We start from the raw sequence: 15084 nt of genomic DNA on the forward strand, positions 1-15084 counted from the left end.
AAACCCTGCTACATATTAGGACTTACACACAGAACTGCACAAAATCTGCATCTGCAGTATTACACAGAAAACCTAGGGTGCGTTTTCTAAATGCATCAACTATGGTTACAATTTCCATTGTTACCAACGGTTCAGCAATTCTGTGTTTTCTCAAACCATAGTTTCAATAAACATTCATGAAGAGCATTGAAAACTTGTGTGGTCGGAACTACAGCTCTCATTGGAAGAATAGTTTTTTGTTACTGTGTCATTTGGACTTTGAGTCTGCGTGTGCTCAAGTCTGCAGGAGTGTGACGTAAGAGGGAACCCACGATGGAATCATGCATCTGGAAATAAATTAAAACAATAGAAAAAACCAAAATGTTGAAAAAGATGCAATGTTAATTATATAATTATTATTACCTCAGCTCCTGCATGATGTCAATAATGACAGTTGTTATGTATTTTTAACCAGTGAGGTTTCACGGATTTGCAACAAAGTTACTAAGATTTCAGGAAACAGTTTTGACTAGATAGTTTATTTCTTCAATTATGACTCATACTACAATAGTTATTTAGAGAGTTACGATGTGTTGTTAAATAAGAAATGCTCCCCCGGTCTCTTGGGACATGGCATGAATACACATTTCTTCTGAATCTGAGGGTTACACTTTATTTCGTCCACTTTAGACATTCCACTAAATATAAGTATCTTTGCATTTGCATGTTAAATAACTCTCATTACAATATTAGTATATTAGTAGACTGTTAGGGTTAGTTGAATAAGCTGACATGTAGTTGAAAAGTAACTTATAGTCAGTAGAATTTATAAAGTGCACAATCAAAATAAAGTGTAACCTTGCCATTAATGGTGATAAAATGTCACTATTAAAAACCATGTTATTATTCTTGGTTTAGAAAATATGCATTGCTCTTGGTTGATTTAAATGTCAATTTAAAAAGCTGACATTTGTACAGTAGGTTTTTCATGTTATTAAAACCATACCTGTTTTGGAAAAAACAACTTGTTTTCCCATTAGGTTGCATTTCCTGCCAAAGGCTCACCCTTTGTTTGCCTAGTTACTAAATATTTTGGATAACATTTTATTTTGATGCTCCCTTTTGAGCATTCTGTTGATTAGTATTAGAGTATTAGTAGACTGTCTTATTAATATCTGCTAACTCTTTATTGTGATGGTCTCCCAACAGACATTCTACTGACTATGAGTAAGTTCATGCCAACTTATTCTAACCCAGTCTAATAATACTCTACTAACACTCTAATGAGAGTTAGTAGATATGTAGGTGCAATGTTACTGATAATCAACAGAATGTGTTAAAGGGACCATCAAAATAAAGTAAAACTATATTTTGTCTAATTTGTCAATGGCTACCAGTAGGGGGGCATTCACACAGAATGCGTTTTTGTGTGTAAAAAGGGCCTGTGTCCTGCAGAGGTTATCTCCAACTTGCCTCAACACACCTGCCTAAAAGTTTCTAGCAGGTATTGTCTTAATATAGGGAGATGAAAGGGTTTGTATTACTTACTATTGGAGAAATACCAATAGCCATGAAACTTTAGATGATATCACAGAGTTATGCGACTAGGCGCAAACTGATTGGTTCATGTTGCATACGCAACCAATGAGATTGCAGCTATTTAAATGGCTGGTAGCATTCACTTGGGCATTTGGCAGCGTGCTTTCAGAGTTCCTCGGAAACCCTCCACCTTCCCCAGCTCCACCTGTATAGATCTGCTACGGGTTATTTTATGCTATTTGTGCAGCAGCAGTATGTCTTAAATACTCACAGCACTGTATCGCATATGCTTTGGCAGTATCAAGTTCTGTACTTGTTTGCAGCAGCAGCAGCAGCAATAATCTACAACTACAGCAATAACCAACAGCAGCAGCATAGCAGATCTATTCCACCAAGACCAAATACATTAACATTGTCATATCCATTAACATGCTAAACTTTTCTGAGAGTTGTCATGACAGAAATATAATGGAGGCTATCTTGCATCATGTGTGGCTTAATAACCAACCACATTACAACCTTGACATTATTAAATTTCAGTCAGACCTGTACAACACTCAATCAGTGTTTACTGATACCTTAGGAATTAACGGGAAATGCCGTAAGATGAATTCCACATGTCGAAAAAAGTCAGTGACTTCTCTTAGATTATTTTTGTGGTAAACTCTAAAAATAGTTCAGTCCAAAAGTATTTTTAGTGTAAAACATGTTGAAGATTATCAGATAGGCTGTCGATTCATTAAATGATAAGCCTTTACCTCTAAAAAGCTGTTTATTCAGCTTAGTGAAGGCTCTCCTGTATTGACACCCATTAAAATAACAGCCTCTGGACTCCTTTCCATTAGCATTAGCCATTACACTTTTTTGGCTAATGGTTGCAGGCTTGCCCCTGCTAAAAAATAACAGCTAAAACCAGCCTAGGCTGGTTGGCTGGTCTTAGCTGGTTTAAGCTGGAAGTAGCTGGTTTTAGCTGGTCTCCCAGCCTGGCCAGACTGGTTAAGCTGGTTTTAGCTGGTGGTCTCCCAGCCTGACTAGCTATGACCAGCTAAAACCAGCAAACCAGCCTAGGCTTTTTTCAGCAGGGGCCTTCTAGTGGCTTTGTTTTTAGCATGCCTAGTAAGACCTTGATTAGCTGGTTTAGGTGTGCTAAACTCTGCAGGACACTGGCCCTCCACACAGCAAAATCCCCAGTGTTAATTTAACACTCTGAGTGTTAACTCTGTGGACTCATATATACACTGAAGCAGTGTTAAAATTAACAGTGGAACCAGTGTTGAAGTTAATGAGATAATTACAGTCAAGTCCATATGTATTTGGACACTGACACAATTTTTATTATTTTAGCTGTTGACCGAAACATATTCAAGTTACAGTTATACAATGAATATGGGCTTATAGTGCACACTCTGAACTTTTTCTGAATTTTTAGGGCAGTCTCATCAAATTGGTAGAAAGGTTAAGGAATTACAGCTCTTTAATATGTACCTCCCCCCTTTTTTAAGGGACCATAAGTAATTGGACAGTTGACTCAAAAGCTGTTTCATGGACAGTTGTGGGCTATTCCTTCATTTTTTCTACATCAATTAACCAGGTAAAAGATTTGGAGTTGATTCTAAGTGTGCCATTTGTATTTGGAAGCTGTTGCTCTGAACCCATCATGCAGTCAAAGGAGCTCTGCATGCAAGTAAAACAGACAATAGTTAGGCTTCAAAAACAAAAGAAATGCATCAGAGAGATAGCAGGAACATTAGGAGTGGCCAAATCAACAGTTTGGTGAATTCTGAGAAGAAAAAGAACACACTGGTGAGCTCAGCAACATAAAAAGGCCTGGATGTTCACAAAAGACGACAGTATGGTGGATGATTGGATGATCCTCTCCATGGTAATAAAACATTTTACAACATCCAGCCAAGTGAAGAATACTCTCTAGGAGGTAGGCGTGTCACTGTCAAGTCTACAATCAAGAGAAGACTTCACCAGAGCAAAATAGAGAGGGTTTACCACAAGGTGCAAATAAGACCAGATTAGACTTTGTCAAAAAACATTTCAAAAAGCCAGACCACTTCTGGAAAAGCTTTTTTTTTGGACTGCTGAAATTAAAATCAATGTGTACCAGAATGACGGGAAGAAAAAAGTATGGAGAAGGCTTGGAACAGCTCATGATCCAAAGCCTACAACATCATCTGTGAAACATGGTGGAGCAGTGTAATGGTATGAGCATGCATGGCTTCCAGTGGCACTGGGTTACCGGTGTTTAGTGATGATGTGACAGAAGACAGAAGCAGCCGGAAGAATTCTGAATGGTATAGGGATATACTGTCTCAGTTAAATGGAGCAAAGTTGTTTGGGTGGCTCTTCATAGTACAAATGGACGATGACCTAAAACATACAGCAAAAGCATCCCAGGAGTTTTTAAAGGTAAAAAAGTGGAATATTCTGCAATGGCCAAGTCAATCTTCTGATTTCAAATTGATTGAACATGCATTTCACTTGCTGAAGACAAAACTAAAGGCAGAAAGACCGACAAACCAACAACAACTGAAGTCAGCTGCAGTAAATGGTGATGTCCATGAGTTCCAGACTTAAGACAGTCATTGCCTGCAAAGGATTCTCAACAAAATATTAAAAATGAACATTTTATTTATGATTATATTTATTTGTCCAATTACTTATGAGCCCCTGAAAATGGGGGGTCTGTGTATAGAAATGGTTGTAATTCCTTAGCATTTTATGTTATATTTTTGTTCAACCACTTGAATTAAAGCTTAAAGTCTGCACTTCAATTTCATCTTGATTGTATCATTTTTAAAACTATTCTAGTGGCATACAGAGCCGAAATTATGAAGAGTGTGTCAGTGTCCAAATATATATGGACCTGACTATAGGTGATTAACAAAGTGATGATTGATCATTATTTAAGACACCTGATGTTAATAAGCAGAATCACCAAAGAAGAAAACTAAATTTTTTAAGCAACCATTATAGTGGTCAGTGTTTGCATTAGTTAGGCTCTTGACCCTTAAATCTTCAATATTAGATTTTGTTTGGCTCCTTTGTTTGAAATAAAACAGCCAGACAAGCCAAAAGCTCAAATCATCAGGTGATGATTATGTTTTAGCATATTCATTGATTGACCTGAATCACCTAGTGTCTATGTCTCTGAGTCATGTTTTTTTAATTTTTTTATTGTAATAGCTTTGTGAATCCACAGCAAAAGATACAGTATTTTCTATACATTTTGGAAAGGTATTTTACAACCTGTTTAAAAAAGAAAAAATGTTTTGTATAGGCACACTTAGACATTAAGAACCAGCCCATGACTCTGAATAATGGTGACAAACGGCATATTCAGATAAACAGAAAGAAAAACAAAAGAAAATAGTAATAATAAAAGAAATTACAAAGACAATTCAGCTCATCATTTATTCATGCCGCAATGCATGATGGGAGCAATGGATGAGTTCTGATTGGCTACAACACGCTTTTTGATGGTCACCATTGTTGTGATTCTCACGCTGATTCTTCATGTCTGTGTGTCTAAAATAAAAATTAACTTTTTTTTCCATCATCTGTCTGATTATGCTGAAACTGATTGATCTTTTGTTCACAGTTTTATTGTAATTTGTAAGGAAAACCTATGTCAAATACTCGAGTCAGTATATGAATATTATGTCAAACACAGTCATTTCCACCTGATGACTTTTGCTCTTGGCTTGTATGGCTGTTATAACTCAGTAATAACAGCCAAACAAAATCTAATATTGAAGATTTAAGGGCCAAGAGCACAACTAATGCAAACACTGACCACTATAATGGTTGCTTGAAAATTTTGTTTTTCTCCTTTGGTGGTTCTGCTTATTAACATCAGGTGTCTTCAATAATGATCAATCATCACTTTGGTAATCACCTAATTATCTCATTAACTTCAACACTGCTTCAGTGTTAATTTTAACACTGCTTCAGTGTATATATGAGTCCACAGAGTTAACACTCAGTGTTAAATTAACACTGGGGCTTTTGCTGTGCAGGACCAGGTTTGGAGACACCTGGTCTATGTTTTCTGAAAAACTGAAGTACTTTTAATTCACTTTTTAGAATGCGCTAGTATCTGCGAAAGATGTGCTATATAAGCTCAATTGTCAAACACATCATCACAGTGCATGTTAATATTGAAAAACAATGGGAAAGCAGTGCAGTGGAATGCAAAAATGTGTTTTGTGTGAATGCAGAAAGTGTGTAGTACTCTGAGCTGCACATTTTACCACGTTCCTAGATTCTGTCAGTCAGTGTGGGAAAAAACGTGCAGATTCTGTGTGGTCTTATTTAATGACTAGAAAATAATACAAAAGATTTAAAATCTCATTATTTTGTACATAAGTAGACAGAATGGCCTGTAGCCATGATTCTTATGCCATGGGCTATCAGTAACTGAGAATGGACCAATAATAAATGAAGAGGATTTAATTGAAGATTTGACTACTTCTTTAAATTGGGGGAGGACTACTCCTCTTTCAGTAACATGAGCATGTTTGAAGTTTTCACCAATATAAAATATTATGATCTTATTGCCTGTCTTTTGAACTATATTTCTAAATTAATATCTTTTAGGAAAATGCATTATACATGAAGTTTTCCAACTATACAAACCACTCAATGCTTGGAACATCTAACCACTGTATGAGAGAATTACAGTTGGCAGATTTTTTGCTTACACTGGGTTAAAACTGCAATCCCCTGAAGCCAAGTATATAAGGCTAATGTGTTTAATTAGGATTCATGTCTGACAAACCTGTCAGATTCCAGTTCTATTTTTCCAATAATTTTAAAAGTACACAAGTACAACTTGAGCCATTACCTTGTGCCCTGAAGAAGCATCTTAGGCCTTGGAACACAGGGGCAAAGAAGTTGTTTCCGTTAAAGGGTAGCTGTACCTTTGCACCTTTATTTTGATCTTTCTTCCAGGTTTGTTTGTTTTGACCATATAATGAGCCTTTCTGCTGCTAAGCTGTATTCCAGTGGTATACAGACAGTCTTTGCAGGTTGTGCTAACGAGCAGCTTTCATGCCCTATTTGTCCTTTAATGACTTGTTAAGCCCGGACTGAGTGTATTAGAGTCAAGGCTCTACACAGAGTCAAGGCCACCTGGGATTTGTGGACAAATTGGTTCGACAACTCTTAGATCTGTCACCACCTTTGAACTCTCAAGGTTAAAAGTCAGAAGTAAGTTTCCTCATTGCTTTTCCAGCAGAGGTGCAGATGTGAAGACTTCTTTTACACAAAGAAAGCTAGACATGAGGTGAAAAAGCATTGTTTGAAAACGGGATTGGTCAAGTTCAGAGATGTGCAACTTCGGTCTTTGAGGGCCGCTGTTCTGCAGAATTTAATGTAGGTGCTATTGAATTACAGTGTTGTAGTACTCGAGAAAGGATCTAGGCTTGGACTCAGATTCATCATGGACTTGGCAGCATTTGGATATGGACTTGACTCTCTTTTGGCCTCAGTCTTGACTCAAACTTGACCCTCATCTGGTTTATGTCTTGACAGGTGTGCCCAAACTCGGTCCTGGAGGGCTGGTGTCCTGCAGAGTTCAGCTCCAACTTGCCTCAACACACCTGCCTAATAAGAAGTTGATTTAGAAGATTCAGGTGTGTCTAATTTGGGTTGGTGCAAAACTCTGCAGGGCACTGGCCCTCCAGGACCAAGTCTGAGCACCCCTGGTCTTAACTGAGCTGGTCCCGACTACAACAATGAGCAATGCTGTTCTTTTTCTAATGTAACTGGAACTTGCACTACTCTAATCAGGATTTAGAAGAGAATTAACCAGCTTCAGAGTTACAGTTAGTGCAGTCAGTAACCAGCACAGCTCTTAAGCCCAGGGGAGTAAAGTTTATGTGCATAGCACTTGCCAGCTGGACTTTGTTACACTCACCCCCCTAAACTCATGCCCAATTTAACATTAAGTAGCTCTACTAAAGACAGCAGTTTCATTAATCAGCTTGAGTCAGTTCAGTGTTGATGTAACAGTGTCAATGTTGTGAGATTCATGAATTATGAACAAATTAGATTTTGTGTTTCAGCTCTAAAGCAAAAGGCAATAGTGTCACTATTCAGCTCAATTGGCAAGGAACCCAAGCTCCATCAAATGATAGAAATGTAACCAGACTTAGTTGGGGACCAGTTCTTCTCTGGCCAACTGAACACATGTGCTGTGATATTGCATCACAATGGCATCAGGCAAAAAGGAAGATTTGTAGTACATCCAGATGCCGTTGTAGGGGACTGGCTTCATAAGTGTTCTCAAGGACTTGTCCTTTCACGGTATTTGCTTACTATGAAGGGGCTTATTGTGGAGGTGGGCACACTAACAAAGGTGCTAAACAGCTCTTACAAGCTGGTTAGATGGCAATTGTTCTAGGTTGACTAGAACCTAGCAGAACCTGCTATGATCTTGGTCAGTGGTCTTCAGCCCTGCTCCTGGGAACCCACTGTCCTGCAAAGTAAATTTTCAACCTGCTTCAGGACACTTGCTTGTGTATTTTCGAGCAATTCTAAAGAGCTTAGTAAGTTGCTTCAGGTGTGTTTGATTAGGGTTGGAGCTAAACTCTGCAGGACAGTAGTTCCCCAGGAGTTGGGTTGAAGACCTCTGGTCTTGGCCTGAGGTGTCAAATCCTGCTCCTGGAAGGTCACCTTCTTGCAGAGTTTAGCTCAAACCCTGATTAAACACATCTGGACCAGAAAATCAAGGTCATGGGATCACTAGATTTTTCTAGGCAGGTGTGTTGAAGCAGGTTGGAGCTCAATTCTTCACAAAGGCATCAGACACCCCCTGTCCTTCCTAGCAATAGAATATTTACTCTATAGATTAGAGGTGTGAAATCCTGCATCTGAAGGGTGAGTATCCTGCAGAGTTTAGCTTCATCCCTAAATCACCAGCAGCTAGCTAATAAAGGCCTCCAGAACTGCCAAAAAGCTAATTTTGGCAGGTGGTAGATGAATGACAGGTATGTTGGGGCAGGGGCAAACTCTGCAGGACTGAGTTTGACGCCTATGCCAGATCCTACAGAGAGTAAACATTTGCCACAGGACATTGTGTCTACTTACAATGCTTGAGACCCAAGCCTGGCTTTTCTCTTGATTTCTGAGGAACATATAATAATTCAAACTGTCAGTGAGGTTCAGCTGAAGAATATCAGGAGAACTCGACGTGTCTGGAATTTGCCTGGAAAGGCACAACAGGAAAAGAGAAGAAATGAGTCATTGTCATGTTAGAGGAGTGTTGAGCTGAAGTTCATGGAAGGTTGAACCAGCTAAACCGGCTAAAAATCCCACTCAGCCACGATCATTTTCCATAGAGACCAGCTGTTGGCAGACATGGACTGAATTAGCACTAGCTTACTGCTGTTTAAATAGCTTGGCTTTATTTATTAACACAGGATCATTTAGACTTTAAATACCACATGTGTTGGTCAAGTTCAAACCAGCTAGGCAAAATGCCCTACGAAATGAATATTTTTACAAAGTGGAAAAAGACCTGTCTGTTTATACAAGGTAATTCTGACTGTCTGCCACTTGAAATCTCTCCTGGAACTTCAAGGGGGCATGGCTCTGTTTGGGAAAGTTATTCTTTGTTACCATGGAAAATTAAATTGTGATATGACCTTTGAAACAACAAGTGCCTCTTCTAAATTTCATTAAGATCTATTCATTGCCAAGTGGAGTAATGCAAACTGGAGGTACAGAGCCATATTTGCAGCATTGTGACATGTGACATGAACTGGAATGCTCCCCTTATAATGAATGAAATCATATAAGATAGCCAGGATAGTGTGTGTTGAAGATCATTCTAGCCTATAAATTCGGAAATCTTAATTGCAACATGATGTGTGTTAAAGTGATTTTGAATGGAATGCATTTGATGCATTGGCCTGTTTAGCTTTTTACTTCTCAGCCATGACAGGAAGCTTTTTAGCACTAGTGCAACAAAATGAAGAGTAACTGGCATGCATTAGTTGTTTGACCAAATGTGGTTAAAAAAAGGTACCATCAGCTTTCACCATTGCATGTTCAATAACAATTTGCTTCCACCATTAATTCTTTAATTGACAACTCTGAAAGCAAGGGCTTAAACGTGTAGAAATGTGGTAGTTGTGACTTTATGGTGTTGTTTAGATGCTTTCACTCGTAAATACGATCATTCCGTCATGACTAGAACACAGCAAGAGACCACAGAACTGTTTATGAAAGCACTCGATTAATCAAATAATTTTCCCTTCAGTCTAAACAGAAAGCAAAAGAGCTAGAATTACCACTACACTCTGGCATTTTTAATGTCTCTGTCCTTGAAATGTTTTTCACATGATTCCCAGAATTCCAGATGAGTTTCAAAACAATAACAATATGTGCTCTTTCACAATTGTTTTGCATGGGGATGAACAGTGCATCTCTTATTTTTTATTACTTTAGCACTACTTGAACAAAAACACAAAGTTTTACTACCTTCATTAAAATGTGTTTCTAAATGTCCTTTGTATTATATATTACATGTCACATTATAAAACCAAAGCTATAAATAGTTTCAGTTTTCCGATTAGCTGTTAGCTTAGCAAAACACCAACTGGTTAGCCTGCTAGCCTGTCATACTACAGAGTTTAGAAAAAAATTATAAAAAGAAAAGTCATAATGCAGATGCTTGATAAGAATTTACAAACAGCTGCACATTGAGGTCTAGGATAGATTTTGTGAAGAATTATGGTATAGTAATACAGTATAGCAGTGCATTGTTGAATTATAAGAATATATTCAGTTTTTGTGTTTATATTGTTTGCATTTATAATAGAGTGATCATAATTATAATGCACAGCGACTGGAACATTAATCTGAGCTAGAAAACAGTTCCTTTCCCCCCTTTATGGAGTAAAGGTCAAGATAATCTTGCATAATTATCATTATATGTTTCTTATTTGTATTCCTTAAGCCCTGCGCTGTTTTGCTAATAGCTGTAATGTACTGCATTGCTAAACTGTTGTAGTACAAGTGACTTCTGGACAAGTAAATAATTAGTTTTACTTCCCTGAAAGACACATACCTGGAAAAGCTTAAAGTTGAGCAGTGCATTTTAGCGTTTAGATCTGGCCTCCAGATTTTTAGGTCATTTAAACTTGCTTGTAAACACACTGAAAACGGGGAGGGGAGGGGTGCAATTCCTTAGCCATGTGTTTTTGTGTAACCTGATTTTCTGGCACACACTGAAAACATTACTTGGGTCCTTTGACATGTCAGTGGAGGAAAAAAACATTTTTTTTTTTTTTTTACTTTGGAGAGCATGTGGTCTGCCATGCCAGCATGAGTGGGCTCATGTGAGGCTGTTTATCTTTTTATCCACTCTTTCTCTCTCCCTGCAGATTATCCATGAACCTCCACCACCAATAGTGGAAGATAGTTCGGTAAGAACCTTTCTTTATGAATTGATCTGTACACGTCACAATCTAATTAAGCAATGTTTCACTTGCATTTGTGTTGTCATACTGTGATCTGGCCATCGGCATGATACATTTCAGACAAAACTGGCTGGTTAGTTCATTAATTTCATACTTGCCAACAAAAATAGCACACAAAGAAGCTGAAGCATCAAGCTTTGTCTGTGTCAAAGCAACACACAGACTGAAAGCTGCTCTGGAACAGCATATCAGTGGAGCGGAGCGAATGAGATTTCCTATTTCCGTTCAAAGCTTTCCATAATCACTCCACTGCTCACATACTCTGGTCTGAAAAGCAATGACTACAGACAAGCAGAGTGATGCAAAGAGTGAAATCTTACACTCTACAAATTGCTGGGTTAAAAACACCCCAGTGCTGGGTGAATGAATTATGGAAAAACTCACAGTTTGGGTTAAATGTTTGACGAAACCTTTTGAGTAGTTTTAGAATAGTTTTAGTTAACTCAACTATTGCTTAATAATGACTACTTGTTTAACTCAACTATTGCTTAATAATGACTACTTGTTTAAAATGAACCCAAAATAGTTTGGAAATAATATTTAATATTTTTTAATATGTGACCCTGGACTACAAAACCAGTCTTAAGTAGCACACGTTTATTTGTAGTAATAGCCAACAATACATTGTATGGGTCAAAAAGATCAATTTTTCTTTTATGCCAAAAATCATTAGGCTATTAAGTAAAGATCGTGTTCCATGAAGATATTTTGTAGATTTTCTACCATAAATATATAAAAACTTAAATTTTTGATTAGTAATATGCATTGATAAGAACTTCATTTGGACAACTTTAAAGGCGATTTTCTCAGCATTTTAATTTTTTTTGCCCCCTCAGATTCCAGATTTTCAAATAGTTGTATCTTGACCAAATATTGTCCTATCCTAACAAACCATACATCAATGGAAAGCGTATTTATTCAGCTTTTTTTTTTAATTGGCCCTTATGACTGATTTTGTGGTCCAGGGTCACATATGTTCTATTAATGAATAAGTTGAATGAATAATAATTTTTTTTTTTTTTTAAATAGCTTATTAATAAATATTCACCTTTTGATTATTGCTGGCGCCTCTAATTATGTGTCTGATTTTTAACAACCTATTTGGTTTTAAGCCAATCATATAGTCATTTTTAAACAATAGTTGAGTTAAGGCAATACACTACAGGTGAATAGGGCAAAAAAATTAACTAATAGTTATCACCTTTCTTACCCAGTTGATTGATTACGTTGATAATTGCAAACATTTTTTGTATTACAAGTTTTCTCAAATGTTAGGATTAAATATGCAAATGAGGCATTATTTAATGAAATATGCGCTAATTTGCGTACATTTCTAGCAGAAAATTCTAAACACTGGATGAAGTCAGTTTCAAAATTCTTGTTTAATTTTTTTTTTTTTTTTTTTTTTGACATATTAGAGTTAAAAGTTTTTACAGAGGGAATTTTGGGTATCTCATTTCATCATGCCATAATTCAGAAAAAAACTGGAACAGACAGGAAACACTATATTTTTAACCATTTTTTGGGGGAATAAAATGTATAAAATCTTCAGAATATAGACAGAAATAAAAATGTTAATAAAAAAAAGTTTAGTGTGTGTAAGTGTTACTGAAGTGGAGAATTATGGCTCAATGTAGAAGAAAAAAGTAATTTTGAGAAAAATATATTTGAATATATACATTGTAATAGAAATCTGTTATCACAAATAGATAAAGTGCTAAAGAAGAAACACTTAACAGTGTTTTTGGATGTTTTCTTTCCACTAGTCTGAAAAAAAAAAAAACTTAAAAAAAAAAAATCTCAAGCTTGATAGGTGCATGAAAAAACAGCATTTTTGCTTGCTATGTCTCCCCTAAAATGAAACTAACCTAGATGGTAACCCAAACGTTGGGTCAAAACAACCCAATCACTGGGTTGTTTTTAACCCAGCATTTTTTAGACTGTGGTGCTATTGTACTGAGTCTGATTGGCCAGTTACAGAATAGAGCAGTCAAGTATTTTGTATAATGACTTCTAAACTGGATATTTCACATGCAATTTAGAATAGATAACTGGCACAATCTGGCAACTCAAAATGCTTATTACGACTATGGTGAGCATAAATCTTATAGATGCCTAGAAGATAGAGGCTCCAGTTAAAGCAAGAAAAACCACAGTAAAAGCAGCATTATGCAAATATCTCATTACTGAACATTTCAGTTTGACTTGGTTTATTAAGCTTAACTTTAGGCATTAGTTTTTTTCAGCTCTGTGCTAGCTATATTAAACTGCATTGTAATATTTTTATTATCGTAAGATTAATTTAGCATTTTATTACATTTTACTGCCGCTTGCATTTTGAATGTTTCCGCAAGACGTTGCAGTGGTCAGGCAGTTTACAAGATTAGTTACAAGTTCTGCAAGGACATGAAAGCTCTTTATCTCAAAATTACGGTAATTCTGACATGGTGGTGAACTTACCCAGAGACACAAATAGCCAGATAACAGATAATTCAGAATAAACAAATACTAATCTTGGATTGTGCCAGTTTTCGTCTGGCTGCTATAGGCAGTTTTTCTACTTTAGAGTGGAGTGTTTTTAAGGTAACCGAAAAATTTAAGGTAATCTATAAATAAAATAATAAATATCTTGGTAAGCAGCCATGTAATATGCAGGATAACGTACAGTCAGCTGGTCATTATCACTTAAATAAACCCAGACACAACCGTGACGTTAGGCAGAGGGGTCTTGTATCATCCTAAAGAGGTTTATTTTGTGATAATGACCGTCTGACTGCACAGTGTATCTGAGAATACGTTGGTATTATTCTATGGAAACGAAAACAGTTTACCAGATTACTACTTTAACTTCTGTTTATCTTGGATTAAGCTTAAGTCTTGTTTACTGAAACAATCCCTGAGATTTCCTTGCCCAAATCCACACATGAAAAATGTCTAAAAAGGGTCGAATTTTTATGTTATTTTGTAATGACATTATTCTGACTTGGAACTCCTTCTGAAGGTCAGAAAGTTTCAGCTATTTCGCAGGAACTTTGGGAGAGACTTTGGCCTGCATAGAACTCTCCAGATCATTGTAGGCTGTTGTTTAACTGCTCTGGCTTTGCTGTTTTAAAATTAATTAGTTCAGTCTGGCCTTAGTAAAGTTCTGTAATATGATAGCATATTTTTATAAATCTTTCATCAGTGATGTCACTTTTGTAAGACCCTAGGAATGTCATACGTGGAATGGCTTTGGGCTGGGAAATTTTCCCCGAAGGTTTCGTGAAGTTATGCTAAAGTTTCAGGATATAAAACATGTGACAGGGAATCAAGTGGGTGGTCAAATTGAAAAATGAAGCGTGGAGACGGATGTTAACCTTTTTGATTAAGTATGGATGCATTGATTAAAAAATGTCTCTTTAAATCTCAAGGACTGATTGTTGAACAGGGTTAAATTTCCTCAGAGCTGGAAAAATAAAGTCATAACTTGAGTGAGCCAATTTGGATTTATTTTATTGGATCAGGAAGAGCTAGGGAGGGCGTAAGCGTGGCTCGTGCCTTTTTGAAAGGCAATAAATGAAAAAGTCATGTTTTAAAGTAGTGAGTCACACCTCATTTAGGAAAATGCCCTGCCATTTGAATAAGACCCGAAAAATATGTATAAACAAGGAATCTTTACAATAGTGTTCTTGTTTCGTTCAACAAAATGTGTAGAGACCCAGATTTTACATTGGACATATGGCGAGCCAACCAGGTGCAAACTCCGCAACTTAAACTTAATGTGGTCTTGGTCGCATTTTGTTTTTAACTTTTGTTCATGGTTTTCAAGTATGGAGATCCCTTTTACTAGTAATTTGCACCAGACCAGATTTACCATTGGACTCCATTTTGGTCACAATTTCATTGTCTTGTTGTTGCTCTGTAAGGATGAAGAAGAGGATGGAACTCCGAAGAAGAAGTGGCCCACAGTCGATGCGTCCTACTATGGAGGAAGAGGAGTTGGCGGCATTAAAAGAATGGAGGTAAACAGCGGTTTTATCACTTGCTCGAGGGCACCAGCCACTAAATTAGCACACACTCAGTCTCTTAA

General features: G+C 36.9%; 1 protein-coding gene across 1 annotated transcript in view; it reads left to right on the forward strand.

Moving 5' to 3' along the window:
- Window positions 1–15084, forward strand: part of antxr1a (ANTXR cell adhesion molecule 1a) — an 84367-nt gene that overhangs the window by 38451 nt on the left and 30832 nt on the right. Inside the window, exons 14-15 of the mRNA XM_073819296.1 lie at window positions 10920–10961; window positions 14921–15016. Of these exons, the coding sequence (XP_073675397.1) occupies window positions 10920–10961; window positions 14921–15016 (138 nt within the window). The remainder of the gene's footprint in view (window positions 1–10919; window positions 10962–14920; window positions 15017–15084) is intronic.

This window comes from Garra rufa, chromosome 15 (genome assembly GCF_049309525.1).
Source record: "Garra rufa chromosome 15, GarRuf1.0, whole genome shotgun sequence".
NCBI lineage: Eukaryota > Metazoa > Chordata > Actinopteri > Cypriniformes > Cyprinidae > Garra > Garra rufa.